Source organism: Herpailurus yagouaroundi, unplaced genomic scaffold (genome assembly GCF_014898765.1).
Source record: "Herpailurus yagouaroundi ecotype Mexico unplaced genomic scaffold, PumYag 163, whole genome shotgun sequence".
NCBI classification, from domain to species: domain Eukaryota; kingdom Metazoa; phylum Chordata; class Mammalia; order Carnivora; family Felidae; genus Herpailurus; species Herpailurus yagouaroundi.
In genome coordinates this window covers 43,797,298-43,813,521 of record NW_024412404.1, presented here as the reverse complement: position 1 = coordinate 43,813,521, position 16,224 = coordinate 43,797,298, and the positions used below count along the sequence as shown (strand labels likewise).

The window sequence follows — 16,224 nt, the reverse complement described above, 5'->3', positions numbered from 1 at the left end:
ATGCTCTGTCTCTCTCTGTCCCAAAAATAAAATAAACGTTGAAAAAAAAAATTAAAAAAAAAAAAAGAGTACCCACATACCTAGCATTGTGTCAAGAACTAACTTAGTTAACTTGCTAAAGGGTTTAGAATGCTGTCTGGAATGTAAGAATTCCTCAAAAAATTCTGTCATTAGTATAAGTAATTTCGGTCTTCTGATTGTACCCAAAAAGTATATAATCAGTAGTAACAGGGTGATAAACAGTTACAATGGGAACCTTTACACATTCATTCATCAGTTAGTACTTTTCCTTACAAATGGCTTCATGTATCATTTCAAAATTCAATCTCATAATCTCATAGGAAAATATAGCAGTTGGTAAAACCATTGGACTTCATGCTAACTTCAGCTCTAAGAAACTGACAGTATTTGACTATTTTCACCCCCCAAAAATGGCAAGTTCATATGGTTTAACCCAATAAAAGGACAAACTGAGAGAAAACTTTTTAAGTCCTTCCAAGGTGGCTGAAGCCTAAATTTGGCACCTGGGAATCCTATGCCTCTTCCTGATTACAGTCTGATACTTCCCAGTAAAACTCTTACTTTAAAAGGGATAGTCTCCCAAAATCAAGGGTCTGGGAGTTAAGCCAGAGTCCATCCTCCAACTTGTGGTTCACCCCAACAACTGTACTCTGGATAGTACCCTCTACTCCCAAATATTCAGTCTCAAATATTCACTTTGCTGCATGTGAAGTCTGAAATCCTTTCCCTTCAGCATGTAAACGCACATGATACTTATTTATCTCCTGCCAAAAGCAAGAACAAACAACAGCATCAGTCGTCATCACCATCATCATCATCATCATCATCATCATCATCATCGTATATTCTCACAGATCTTTGTACTCACTGGAGGGTCTTGCATATATACACACAACCTCATTCCATAATCTACTTTACTGAGAAGAGTTATCTCCACTGTCTCCATTTTACTCCATTGCTTATCATTCATTCATTCATCACTCATTTCATTCATAAATCTATTACAATCTATCTTTCAACCCCACTTCTCTTTTGAATCTACTCTGACAGAGTTTGAACTCCTCTACTACTCTACATTGATTAATCCTACATTGTTTTTCATTCCATAACTAATTTGGTCCAATTATAGAATTTGGTGCTATTTATCACCCCTTTCTTCAGCATCCATGAAAACATTTCTCCTGGGTTTTTTTTTTTGTTTTTTTTTTTTTTTTTGCTTTTTTTTTTCTTTTTGGCTACTTCTTCTTTGTCTGTTCCATAATTTATTTCCCATTCTGTATGTTGATATTCAACCATGTCCATATAAATACCTGATTTCTCCTTGTTGTACCTATCCTCCTGAGCCATTGAGCCCACTGCCATGGCTTTACCTATCATCTAATGGCTAATGACTCCAAGTCTAGAGTGTCAGCCCAGACCTCTGTCCTGACCTTCAGATGAATATACCTGACAAATAATCATCATCTCTGCTTGAATATTCAGAGACATCTCAAACCCAACTTATCTAGAACTGAAATTAGTATCTGCTACATGAACCTAAGTTCTTGCAGCAATTTCTATATCCTGTATTTTGGATTCTTAATCTTGGCTGCTTGAACCCACAGGTCCTTCCAGCTTTTTTCTGCCTTATCTGAGCACCATTTCTACCACCCTACTCTATTTATCATACCTCCCCATCTAAATTATCTGGTCTACTACTGCTACCTAAGAGTTAGATGATGGAATGTATATTAAATGGATGGATGGGTGAATAAATGGATGAGGAAATGGGTAGATGGGTACAAAGTCATGCAGAAAAACTTGTCCCAACACTTTCCACTAAAAGGAAAAAAAAAGCTTATTAATAGGGTAGGGAGCTGTCCTTACCACAAATGCCTGACTGGCAGAGGTGTGTGTTTCATGGCCACGAGGGCGCCACCCCAGTCTAGGAACCAGACATTGTACTCTTCATCAAAGATCTGGAACAACAACAACAACAACAATCATAGCAATGCCTCACATTTGCACAGGGCTTGTTACAAAGTCTTTCCATACATCGTTTCCTCTAGGTTCTGAGTCTTCCAACAACCCTACCAGGGAGTTTGGCAAGTACTATCATCCTCACTCAATAGATAAGGAAATGGACTTGCAGAGAGCAAATAACTCTCCCTAGCTCACTGAAACAGAATTTCCAGGGATCCTTCCATTAGTACTGTGTCCAGTGTGTAGTACAGTGTGCTACAAGAAGAAGAGACAACAAGATGCATGCTCAGCTAGGAAACCCAAAGGAAAATATGACTTAAAAATGCTTACCCATCTTTGCATTTTGAGTAACTTACTACTCAGTTCTCTCCTTTCTCAACTATTCAGGTTTTTGCTAATTTATAAATGGTCTGTCCCTTACAGTGTTGTTCATAAATTATTAGGAATGTATAGACAATTTCTCTAGACAGTCTCGTATACATGATGACTGAGTTCTTAGACTGAGACACTGCCTCCTAGGTTTCCGTGCAAGCTGGATGCAGGCCTAAGTTTGGCCCTTGCAGATTCTGAAGGTGTATTGGAATACAGTGCTTCCAGGGATGTAGAGTTATCCATTCTTTGATTCATCCTTTTGTCCATTACTCATTTCATGCAACCATTAATTCATTCAAGCATTCAGTGATCCATTCATCCATAGGCATTTCCTAAGCATCTACTATGATGCCAGGCTCTGACCTATGAGAACTTCAAATGTAATCCCACACAACTCAATGCTTCTATTATATACAACTATCATATCTCCAACCTGAAACAGGAAAAAAAAAAAAAAAACATTTCTCTAGCAGAGAACCAACCTCCTACCATAGATCTTCTAGAGGAAACTAGAATTGGATAATCCCTCTAGCTCTTAACCACTGGTGGTGGCTCTTACAGCTTAGAAGGAGAGGTTGGGATGCTGGGTTAAGTGAGACATGGTAGAAAAAGTGAGGAGTCTAAACATATTTAAAAGGGAGAGAATAGGAGGGATGGGGTCTGCCTTAGGGAACACCATGGAGGAAAACCTAACCTCCCAACTGGTTTCCTTTCTCACATTTGTCTTTTAAGAAAATAAGAATGCCCATACTAATGGTAGTATTAATGCAAAAAGGACCTCAGGGTGATTCATTTATATATCATATATAAACATGAACTTTGGGCTTACAATGACAGCATTTTCTTTCCCAAGCTCAAAGGTAGGCTCTGTGATAATCCACATAATGGAGATGCTGGATTTAAGTATGAGGCTGAGGAGTAGAAGAAGATTCTTGCCGTGGGGAAAAGAAAAAAGTCATTATCTACACTTTCCTCTCTATCATTTTGGCCAATGCTAACAAGTGTCCTGTACAGTAATGGAGTGGAAACTGAAATCCTTAGCTATTTACAAAAAGAGAAAAGAAAACCAAAGTAGTGACAACACAAGGAAGGGATGTTGCGGTGGTCACCTGGCCAGGTGAGCTATTTCTTGAGTTGGAGGGACAATGGTTTGTTGTTGGGAGTTTATATACCAGAAGAGTTGATGTTCCAGTTTCCCTCCAAATTTGACACTTAAAAGAGTTTATCTTGGGGCTCCTGGGTGGCTCCATCAGTTAAGTGTCCAACTCTTGATTTTGATTCAGGTCATGATCTCGTGGTTCATGGGATCAAGCCCCGTGTCAGGTCCACACTTACAGCATGGAGCCTGCGTGGGATTCTCTCTCTCTCCTTCTCTCTCTCTCTGCCCCTCACCTGCTCACACTTTCTCTAAAAATAAATTCAAAAAATTATAAAAAAGTGATTATCTTATATTCTGAAGGTATGTTCTTAATTATGTGTCCTCTCCTCATCTGCCTGATTCTGGCCTTGTGGGTAGGAACCTTAACTTATTCTTTGTCGTATGCCTTATAATACTTAAAATAGCTGGTTGTAAGTATTAGTCCTAGGTAAATTTTTCTCTTGATAGTGGTAGTGGTGACAGTGGTGGCAATGGGGGTGGTGATGATGATGCTGGTGATGGCGATGACATTTCACTAAGGGATCCAAACAGGAACTTGTCCAACTAGACTGCAGATGATGGCTTCCCCTTCGCCAAGACATTCAGTGCTCTTCCTTTGTCTTCCTCAGGTAAAAACCTTCTCATCTTTAAGACTTACTAAAATGTCAACTCTTCTTGTTAAGTATTTCCCATTTTCCTCAAGTAGAATCAATTCTTCCCTTTACTCTGCAGGCTAAAAATGCCACAAAAATAATTCAATCACTCTGAACTACAGTTAGTTATTTATGAAGCTGTTTTATCTACTTAATTTTGAACTCATTGAGGAAAGGGACCCCAAAATATTCAACTACCTCCTCAGGTTTGTACTTGACACCTAGCTGACATTGTATAAATCTGTGTTGTTCAATACAGTAGCCACATGAGACGATTTAAATTTAAATTGATTAAAATAAATAAAATAAAAAAATTCAGTTCTTCTGTCACACTAGCCACATCTCAAGTGTTCAGTAGCCACTTGGGATGGCACAGACACAGAACATTTACATCACTGCTGAAAGTTCTATTGGACAGTGTGCTACAAATGTGTACACAATTGAGTTAACTTTTCATGTAGTCATGTATCTATTAAGCTGCTTCATACTTACTTAAGGCTGGGTCTACATATTACTTAAATCACCAGAGATTTCAACAGCCTTGGGTTTTTATTATCCTAACCTATTCATCTTGTAGATAAAGAAACAGACCCAGAAAGGTAAAGGGACCTATCTGGGCAGATAGGTCCCATGGCACATTAACAATAGAAACTATTTCACCGGTTGTATCCCCAGAAACTAGCACAGTACTTAGCGTCTGGTGGCTGTTCCATACTTAACATTGAATGAAAGAATGTAAAAAAATGGGAAAATTCCAGTTCTTCATATTCCTTACCCAATACTTCCATTTTACCCCCCTGTCCATCTGTCAGGAAAATGGACCAAACTGAACAGGTGCTTCAATATTTTTTGCAACCACAAAGTCATAATGAGCCCGAGAATCTATAGGAAAAAGAGATGTTGACAGAACTTGCCCTAAATGCCTCTTCCCTGTTCCCAATTCTCCCAGTTACCTGTCGCCATGTGTTGCCCCCATCAGAAGAGATGAACACACCAATATCAGTATATGAGAGCTCCGGGCCAATGTTGCCTGAAACATAAGCGCATCATTTGTAATTACTTGCAGATTTGGGACTGAGGGTAAGGGTCGCAGAGGGTAACGATTTTCTAAGTATGTTTAGAGTTGATTTGTGCAGTGTCTTTATTGGTGTCATATCAAAAACACAGCAAGAAGAAAAAATGTAATATGGGAACACAAGTAAATAATATTACAGGAATTCATCTTTAAATGGTAAGACTCAAAGACCCAGTATTAATGAGCTTGGATCTCTTGAACTATTCATGCTTTTACCAATAGTCTCTTAAAATTTATCTTTATAGGCATTTTCTGAAGGTGGCAAAGAGTGGAACAATAGATATGCATGGAGAAGTTGGGCCTAAGGATACCTTCCTCCTCATGATAATTTTAGCCTAAGGAAAACTGGTGTGTGTGTGTGTGTGTGTGTGTGTGTGTGTGTGTGTGTGTGTTTACATGTGAGTGTATATCCAACTCAAACATGTCCACCTGCCTCTTGGGAGCCACACAGATGAATGACCCCATATTATCGACCACGTAACCAAATTTATAGGGTGGCCAGAATAAAATGACTATCCTCAGCATATCATGGCTATCGAGCACTGCAGGAGAAATCATCTGGTTTGTGCCACACTTACTGCCTCCTCCATCACTTCACAACTTCATGCTTTCTCACCTTCTTTTCCTTCCCTTGAGCATCATCACCCAGTGGTTATACTTATTAAAAGAGGAAATGATCAAGATTTTCTGGTTTACCTATGTTGCCCAAGGTTCCCCAATGGGCACCCCCCACCTCAGAGCCCAGAATAGCGCCCCAAATGCAGTAGTTAACCGCTCAATAAATAATTGTGGAATGGATGAATGAGTCAACAAATGATTAAATCACGTTCTGATATTGATGTGTATTTGGGGACATATCAAGCACCAGGAGAGTACCCTAAAGATGTAAGAATTTATCATTTTGGCTGATATTTTTTTCTTTAAAAATAGCAGGAAAGGAATGTTAGCTCCCACACATCTGTAGTCTAAATAAGAGCACAATAAAAATGCAATAATGAAAATGTTAATTGAGCTCCTGACATTTAATGCTTCAAAATGAGAAATTAAAGCCAGGCTACAGCTTGTCAAGCTCCCATCAGCACCAGGGAGCACACAGCTAGCCAACTTGTTTTGACACTCTGGCTTCCAAAAATAACCCCAGGGCTCAGGGCTCAGGGCTCAGGCAGTAGGTGTGAGTGGAGCGAAGAGAGGCACCCTGAGCAGCTCTGTGGAGATCTGTCTGGAATCTGGAATTCAACTCTCTAGATACAGGTTTTAGAAGAAAGAAAGGAGGGATGGGGCAGACAATATCAACTCGTGTCATTTGGGGATGGCTGCCTGGAGCATTGTGACAAGAAGGATTCTGAAGTCATATTTAGTCTCAAGAGAACAGAGTATAGTGATCAATCAGGAATGTCTACCAAGGTGGCAAAGAGCTAGAGACAGGCACAGGAGCACAGTCACCCTTGAGCTGGAATCTGCTATTCCTGTAATGGCTTCTTAGGGTCTGTCTCATCACCTCGTACTCTCTGTAGGAGCTGGTTCTGTCATCTTCCTAAGCCCCTCTCTTTCAAAGCTCCACCAGACTGACTTTGGAGGTTCTGTGGTGATGAGAATCCAAGGCTCACAGCAATGTCTTTTTCTGGAAATATCTTCCACCAACTGAAAGGAGCCCTTAAAAAAATTGCTACTGAGCACAAGAACCAAAAAAGTTGGTTCCCAGATGAAGGGGCAGAAAAGATGTCTCCAAGACAACTGGATCTCAGAACACAGGCAGTCCCTAAGTGGCCCTATGGGGAATCCCTGACAGGAAGAATCTGGGTTATGGTGTCAGATAAAGAAGATGTGAATAAGGCGCCTTACTGGCTGACATGGGACTGCGAAGCTCACCAAAGTGACCTCTGATCTGATTAGAAGAGGATGTAGCTGTTCCTCACTTAAGAGATGTGATGGGAAAGGGGAAGGGGAGAGACACAGAGAAGAACACGAAGCCTCTCTCACCAATGGCTTAGCTGGTCAGTCCTGGAGGCTCTACTGCCCTTTTGGCAGCTTTAAACAACTTGTAAAAATTCCCACTTCCTCTCAAAGCTACCTTTCTCTGCTCCTTAAACACTTGTGCTAAGAAAAAAAAAAAAAGGAAGAAAGAAAGAAAGAAAGAAAGAGAGAGAGAGAGAGAGAGAGAGAGAGAGAGAGAGAGAGAAAGAAAGAAAGAAAGAAAGAAGAAAGAAAGAAAGAAAGAAAGAAAGAAAGAAAGAAAGAAAGAAAGAAAGAAAGAAAGAAAGAAAAAGAAAGAAAGATAGATAATTTTGGGGTCTCGCTAGCACAGATACCCATTCAGGGGACTGAAGGCTCAGTGAAAAGATGGAAAAGGAAGCAGACGGGGCACAACCCACTGCAGGGAGGAGAGCGCCCCCATGGAGCTTCAGTTCACAGGAAGCTTGGTAGGGAGCCCGGGATATCTTGCAACTGGCAGGTGAAGGGGCTCAGGACTAGACTTGGAACCAGACAGAGTGTTGGTGTGGGCACGATACCTCTTCCTCTTCCTCCTCCATCTCCTCATCTGTAAATGGAGGAGAGTCATCACCTCTTTCACATCCTAGCACTGTTGTGCAATGGAGGCATGGAGAACGCTTTGCACGCTGCAAGGCACTGTGAAGATGCAGGGTCTTGACACCTTGCTTGAAAACACAGTGGTAAGAATATTTAGAGCCCTAGTGTCCCCGCTCTGCTAAAAGCAACTGTCAAACTCTCCAGACTGCATTCTATCTGCCCTCTGAGATGGACTCAACAGGAGTTGGAGACGAATCCTTTCCTCCATGCAGCTCCCCCAAGAATACACCTCAGGGCAAAGAGGAAGAGGCAGTGAGCACCAGGGGTGGAGGGAAGGGGGCCCAGGGTCACAGGCACCTGGAGGCAGGTGAAATGCCTGGACATGGGAAAGGGCCCTAGAGACAGGCTCCATGCAGGCCACTAAGGGCACCCGTGGCTAACTTCATAATTGTTTTCCTGATAACAAACAACCTCCCAGGGAGCGCTGGCAAGCAGGCTTAGCAGAAGCTGGGAACATGAAGGCATGTGCTAGACATCTAGCTCTGGCTTTTCGTCAGACTCTCCTCGGCTGTGTTATAGCCTTCCCAAAGTCCCAGGGACATTTGTATGGCAAAGAGCCATACAAAGTTATGAGAGTTACAAAGGGGAGAAAAAAAGGCATTAGTAAATTCTGGTACACAGTTGACCCTTGAATAACATGAATTTGAACTGCGCAGGTCCACTTATGTGTGATTTTTTTTTTCCAGTAATACAGTACAGTGCTATAAGTGCATTTTCTCTTTCTCATGATTTTATTTTTTTAATATAAAATTTATTGTCAAATTGGCTTCCATACAACACCCAGTGCTCATTCCAACAGATGACCTCCTCAATACCCATCACCCACCCTCCCATCCCTACCACCCCCAATCAACCCTCAGTTTATTCTTTTCTTAATAACATTTTCTTTTCTCTAGCCTACTTTATTATAAGAATACAGTATGTAATATGTATGACACACAAAATACATGCTAATCAACTGTTTGTTATTGGTAAGGCTTCTGGTCAACACTAGGTTATTAGTAGCTAAGTTTCAGGGACTCAAATGTTACATGTGGATTTTTGATGATGCAGGGATTGGTGCCCCCAACTCCTCCTGTTGTTCAAGGGTCAAGTGTCTACAAATAAAAACTTTCCAAAACAAATCTATAATGTCTCCATGTGTGTCAACTTATAAAGACTTAACATTTGACTAATTTAGAAACACATAATGGTCACAGGTAATAACTAATCCTACCTCACTGTATTCTGAGTACTCTGCTGGGGGTCTTGTGGACACTCTCTTCTAATTCTTACGAACCCCCCACAAGGTAGGGGGAAAAAGTCTGCTTTATAAATAGGCAAACGAAGCCCAGTAAGCCAAATTTATAAGGCTAGTGAGTGTCAGAGCTCATCTCGGAAAGCAGGACAACAAGGAGTGTATTCATTCATTCAGTGCATGCATAGTGTATGCATATGATTTACGGGTTCTGTTGAAGGAGATGCCCAAATCATACATAGTCTTCTGATGCAAGATGAACAGGGGTAAACTTCTGTAATATTACTGATAATAACAGGTAACGTGTATTGAGTACTCGCTATGTCCTAGGCACTGTTCGAGTGCCTTAAATCCAGTTCTTCATTGAATCCTTCAATTCTGTTATGTCAATACTGTTAATCCCACTTCACCAAGGAAAACACTGAAGTTCAGAGTGGTTAAGCCACATAGGACAATGCCTGGCTACATAGTTGACATGCTAAATAATATTACTTTGATTATTGATTACTGTTTTCCATGTTCCTCCTACTCCACCCCAGGATGTCCTGTAGGCCTTGAGGAAAAGTAGAGAGTATTGCAGTCCCTGAGCTGAGAGGTTCATCCCCCAAGGATTGGGGGTTTGGGGATCACTCCCCAAGCCAGAATGGTAACAGAGTCTGCCATCATCACTCATTATCTTGGGCGGAAGCCAGTCCTGAAGCCAATGGTGTTAAATATGGGGATCCAATCCCTAAGGGGTTGAGAGAAATGGACTGGAAGGCTAGAGGGCTACACTTGCTGCAAATGTGATCAGTGTGGTCAGTCATGGATGGTATTTAGAAGTTCATGCAGCTGGAGCCAAGGAGAAGGAAGTCCTGTCTAGGAGAGCAGTAATTCCAGGAGCCAGAGCTTTGAGTTGATAAGACAGGACAGAATATACCATCTCAGGAAGTCACTGTGAATTTATCTTCTCTCATTAGAAAAGAGCCTAACACCAGAGCTCTAACTTCTGAGATTAGAAGCCTGCCTTGCTTTATGCCATCAATGTATTCCTGAAAAGGTACATGTAAATCAAATGCATGCTAATCAGAACACATTCCCCAGAGACTTTCATTTTTCATTTCAGAGTTGCTTTATCTTCATTTCTGATTGATGTTCAGTGGACAGTGGTTCCAACAATGCAACCTTAGGTTTTTCTGCCCTTTTCCCCAGGCTCTTAGCCAAGTGGTTAATCATGTGTAAACAAACCTTTACATGCACCAGAGACCTCCTGATTAAAAACAGCTCTGGGGTGAAACCCTTTGCAAAGAATCCTCTGTGTAAAGAGAAAATGACCTCAACTTATATTTGGTGAGCTGGAAAGTTCATATATCATGATGTCTTAAAGTGAGAATTCCCTATTACAAACAAGCCTTCTGAACAGTCAGTTTACTTTGAGAGGAACTCTGGTCTCTTTCTAAGCCCAGGGGACTGCTCTGTGACTGTGTGGGATGCTCATTAACCTAGAAGTGTCAAGTGTCTGGAGTTCTTTTCCTGGGTCATTAGACTGGCCCTGGGGTTCCGTAACCCTGCCTATTTTCTGGGGAGAGCACCCATTGCTTTCCCCCAACACTCAAATGATTCCAAAGAGGTGATAAACATATTCCAGAAGCCCTCAGAGAGGAAGAAGCCCCAGGAATGTCTTCCTTACCTGTAGCCACCACAAGCCCTGGGGCTGTCTCCTTACTGGAGATTCTTCCTGAGGAATACGGATTTTCAGAGATCTCCAAGTGCAGGTGTAAGGAGCAGAAGGGCTACAACGGAGAAGAAAATAGCTTCATTCCAGAAAACTTCTGACACACACCCTGCCCCACCAGAGACGAGCCTTCCAGATGCTCAGCTTCCAGAAACAGCCACATATTCAGATTTGGGCAAGGAGACATTTCCCCCTGAGACAGCAGGTATGCTCACATCTGCAGCTGCCCCTCCGCCATCACAACTGTAGCCCCCGCCCCCTCTTCCTCATCACCCCTGCCCCATCCATCAAGGTCCAGTTCACAGTCAGCATTAGGAAGCCTCCCTGACCATTACTTCCCACAGGATGATCCCGACCTTCCTCTGTATCTGATCCTGACATTCACATCCTGCTTTTTACAGGTGTAGGTGGCCACTGGGAGGGAGGGAGAGAAGCTATGTGAAGCAGTCTCCACGCCCTCTACCCTCTTGTTCAACCAGATTGTTTCAGTTCCTCTTTTATTATGCAATTCCTGTATATGATGTTACGCGAATTTTACCTGAAATGTTTGAAGCCATTGTCTAAAACTCATATAAATGTATTTACTCATTTATTCATATTTAGGTGTTTTTAAATAGGATTAGGCATTTATAGAGATATATCTTGTATAATAAGTAAAAACAAGAAAATGATGAAAATTGGGAAAGGAGAAAATGAGGTTAAGAAAATAAGAGAAAGCCTTGGGTAAGGCCTAGGGAAAAATAAAATTCATTCTGTGACCAGCTCCTAGAGGTGGGTGCACATTGGTCTCTGATCTTCCTGAGACCTCAAGCAGAAAACATGGGATTAGACTGTAATCCACAAAAGAGGAAAGGCCCTGTATGTCCCCACAGCCCCAGTCTTTGATATAATGTCTAGAATACAGTAAATGCCTAATAAACCTTTTTAATAAGTGGCAGAAGGCAACTTTTGGCTAAGGGGACACATAACCATTTCTGGGGCCTTAGAAGAGAGCATCCTCTCTAGGAGAGCATGAAGGTTGTGAATTTCACTGTTAATGATGGGTCTTCCCTCCCCACCAAGAGTTGTCACACCTGAGGGCAGAAAAAACTTCTTATACAGCATGTCGTCCTTAGTGCCAACCTCAATATTCCATACACTTGTTACCCTGGGAATGTTGCTAGATTAGCTCCTATCCCATGTGGACACACCTGACCTTTTCTGGGCTTCCAAGGCAACTTTTGCTTCCCTTGACATCTATCAAACATTTCTCAAACTGTATCACAGCGGTATCAGTTAACAAATGTGTTTCTATCCATGAGCTCTGTCTGGGGCCCTGGAACACAGGCACTTTCTCTTAAACGTTTCTTTATCTTAGGAGTTGGAGCACATAGTACATTTTCAGTAAAAGCCTGTGGGTTTCAACTGAACTTTCCATCCAGGTGGTATGGCAATCTGAGTCCATAGATCATCTCCCTGGGAGTTGTGGGAAATCCCTGCTCGGCATCACCCAAGTTCCTACGAACCCCGTGCTGGAAGAAAGCCCCTGATGCAACATCCCAGGTGACCAGCTTGCCCATGGACCTCATGTGAGATTGAATGACTAACCAGCAGGCAGTGTACTGGACTTCCTTTCAGGTCCACATCTGGAGCTTGAAGTAGGCGCCAATCTCTGCCCTTGTTGTATGTGATGTATGTCTTCACTTGCTCATCCACCTTCTTGTTTGCCAAGAATATCCCTTTGATACCTGCTACCTAGGAAAAAGGGCAAGAGATGGAGAACCATGTTGGGCCAAATGCTGATACTCTTGGAGAAGACTAGCACTTTCCATGGGGTTTTGGGAGTACAAAAGAATAGAAGAGGAGGAACATGGTGAGAAATGCCATATGCCATGTGGTCTTTGGGAGAAGTATAAGTTAATCTCTGTACTCTCCTCACCTGACACCAACCCAGATGTCCCATTGCCCTTTTACTGATATGCTTTTTCCCACTTTACATGTTTCTACACTTTGTTTATAGGATTTTATCCTTCCTTAACTATTAACATTCCCTCTGAGGTGGCAGTGGTTGATAATACCCGAAGGAGTTATCTCTTCTAGGGAACATGCACTTTTGCTCAGGAGGAGCTTGTAGGCAGATTTTGAAAGCATAAAGGTATAATCCCTAATGCTAGAAGTTTAGGCATCCTAATTAGTAGTGAGACATCTATTTGTAGGCAGATGACCCAGCTTGGTGACCTGGCATCCATCTTTGGCTGTGCACCGGCTCTCTGTGTGACTTTGCGTAACTTCCACATCATCTTTGGGTCTCAGCCAATGGCCACTTTGAAACAGACAGAATCAGACCTGCCCTTCCTATTTTCCTCAGTTGGCTAACAATGGATACATGAGATAATGCACAGTACTCTTGCCAAAGCTCCTGATGTATTGGAATTTGCATACCCTTGATATTTAGAAGATAGAAGAGCATCACCACAAAATTAAAAAAAAAAAAATTATGATCCAGAAAGGTTCTGGAGTAAGGACAGATTCAACTCAAACTTCTATTCCTTCTATGTCTACATTTTGGGCAATGAACTGATATTCAGAATAACAACACTCTATGTCAAAGAAAGATTCCCTAACTTCCTGTATAATCCCAGCATTTTCCAAAGCCAAAAGGGAAGTCAAATCATTTAAATACACATAAACATGAGGTTGAATGGTAGATTTTCTGGAAATAGATACCTCAGAATTTTAAGTGTATTTATTCCCCATTCTTTTAGGATCCTGGTTAACTTGCAGAATAACAGTGGGAAAGAATTTCACAGAAGTCAGCTCTTTTATTTGTTTAATTACATAATTCAGTTGATGAAATAAGAAGTTTTGGGTTTTTTTTTTCTTTTAAAGTAACCTGACTGCCCTTGAAAAAGAATGCCAACCCAAATAAAAACAAAAACAAAACAAACAAAAAAACAAAACAAAATAATGGACAAAGAATGTCAAGCAGAGAATAGAATTTATCTGGGAAGGACACCACCAGGAGAATTTGACAAATGACCAACAGCGGAATTGATTAGATTCCTAACTTGAACAGAAGGTGGGTACAGACAGAAGCTGAAGTAGGGGGAGGGGCACTGGTGTCAGAATTCTGTCCTTCCCAAGACAAACCCACCCTGCCCTCACAGCTTAAACTCAGTGCCATTGCAGGAAGACTGGTGTCTTACATGCTCATCCAGGGGCTCTGAGTCTCTCAGACCACCTCAGTCTTTAAAATCAACTTCAAAAGTGTTTCTCTTAAACCTGACTATCAATCATTCTTCACAGAGAGTGGACTCTGTGTTTCTTTCTTTTTCTCTTTTTTTTTTTTTTAATTTTTAAACATTTGTCCATTTTTGAGAGGCAGAGAGAGCACAAGTGAGGGAGGGGCAGACAGAGAGGGAGACACAGAATCTGAAGCAAAATCTAGGCTCTGAGCTGTCAGCACAGATCCTGACACGGGGCTCGAACCTACGAACCGTGAGATCATGACCTGAGCCGAAGTCAGATGCTCAACCGACTTAGCCACCTAGGCGCCCCGGACCCTGTGTTTCTTTAGAACCATCTGTGTGATGGAGGACTTTTGGTATTATCTTCAGACACAGAGCTGGTACCTTTTCTGTTGGACCACCAGATAATGATCTAGAGAACTGTCTCATCTAAGCCAGCTGGCCCCTTCCAACACAACATGTACCTAGGGCCTTGCTGTCTACTTCCTGGGACAAAATATACAGGTCTGATTTAGACATCTCATGTGGGGCTCCTGTCACCCCCATCTGCTGCCTCCTAGCTGGATGCCTTACAGCATGAATTACTAGCCATTCAGCTATGTCCAGTTCTTCTGGATGAGTGTCTTTGGCAAATGGAATGGTCACTACCATAGTTTCCCAATGAGCACTCCACATTCAGATGAGCAATTTTTGCAATCCCGACATATTAGGAGAGAAAAATTAGGAGAATGGGGTCTGAAAAGATATAGGAAGGAGAGTTTTCCAAGGAACCCATCTGCAGCTCTGAAGGTGTTTCTCCTGCAGTTACAAAGGAGCCACAAGCAATCTCCCTCCAGTCTGAAAGAACAGAACACTGCCCACTTGCATTTGGATTGTTTAAAATCCTTACATTATTACTGAGTTGCTTCTTGGCTCTGTATCGTGTATAAAGGACTGTAAGTTTGGAGGGCCCTTTGCTTTTGCATGCCCTAGACCAACAGCTTTCAACCTTTCTGACTGCGGCCCAAGAATGAAATATGTTTATGCTGCAGTCTAGTCCTCACGCCCACATATACATGCATGAGTATACATGTAGACCCATATGTGTCTCTGATGCAAAAGTATCATGAAACACTACTTACCCTCACTACATACAACATAAAGGGATTAGGGAAGGAAACATACATTTTAACTCTTCCATCCAAAGAGATACTTGGCATCTGATAGACTCTAACCATGTGACCTCCCACTGTTATTTGAAATCAGAAGCATGGCCGCAGCTGCTGGCCCCAGAGCTCAAAGAGAAGGGCAACAGCTTGTGATGGTGCCCACAGAAGAGGGTGGGACAAGTGCGGGCCTGCCTGGCCCACTTTCCTTCTGGGAATCAATTTGAGGTATGAAGGGAAACTGACAGCGGCCTCTTGGCAGAGTACTAAGTCCAGGTGGCATGATCATCTGTTGCTCACCTCCCTGGGCCCTTAGGACAAGGAAACCGGGGCTCTGCTGAGAAAAACAATTATCATGGTCTGCTGTGGGCTGTCCCTACAGTGGGACCTATGGTGAGGGGCGGGTCAAGGTGAGTTTGGGAAAGATGGCCCTGTGGAATCTAACAGCAGTTGATCATTTAGCCCAAGATGGGTCACTTAAAGTCATGATAAAGCAAAGGCGGGGCACAGACACAAGGGACGGGGAAAGCAAGGAAACATCAATAAGATGGGCGAAGAAAGCAAAATACTATGGATGACTCACAGGGTCTCATTTTATCCATCCTAGGGAGGTCAACATAGTCATTAAGAAATTCAAATTAAACACACAATAAGGTGCCATTAGGCCCCTTCACAGTAGCTACACACACACACATACACACACACACTCACTCAACTGATAATGCCAAGTGTTGGTGAAGATGTGAAGCAACCAGAACTCTCATACATCTCTGGTGGGGTTGCCACTTTAGAAACACATTCAATCCCACAATCCTACTCCTAGGTGTATAACCATGAGAAATAAAAAAAAACTTATGTTCTGGTGAATGTTTATAGAAGTTTTATTCATTAGCTCACAGAACTGGAAACAACTTAAATGTCCTTCAACTGCTGAATGAAGGGATAAACTAGGGCATATCCACAAATGGAATACTACTCAGCAATAAAAAAGGAATATCTACTGATATTCAACAACATGAATGGATCTCAAATGCATTATTATTTTTTTTTAATTTTTAAAAAATGTTCTTTTTTACATTTTATTTATTTTT

The 16,224-nt window shown here is 41.9% G+C and overlaps 1 protein-coding gene across 2 annotated transcripts in view; it reads right to left on the bottom strand.

The window, feature by feature from the left end:
* SORCS3 (sortilin related VPS10 domain containing receptor 3) overlaps positions 1-16,224 on the bottom strand; it is a 595,481-nt gene that overhangs the window by 85,445 nt on the left and 493,812 nt on the right. For both annotated transcript variants that reach the window (XM_040486371.1, XM_040486370.1), the window contains exons 10-13: positions 12,349-12,495; positions 10,717-10,819; positions 5,100-5,176; positions 1,888-1,979 (exon numbers count right to left, since the gene is read on the bottom strand). In XM_040486371.1, coding sequence (XP_040342305.1) covers positions 1,888-1,979; positions 5,100-5,176; positions 10,717-10,819; positions 12,349-12,495 — 419 coding nt within the window. The remainder of the gene's footprint in view (positions 1-1,887; positions 1,980-5,099; positions 5,177-10,716; positions 10,820-12,348; positions 12,496-16,224) is intronic.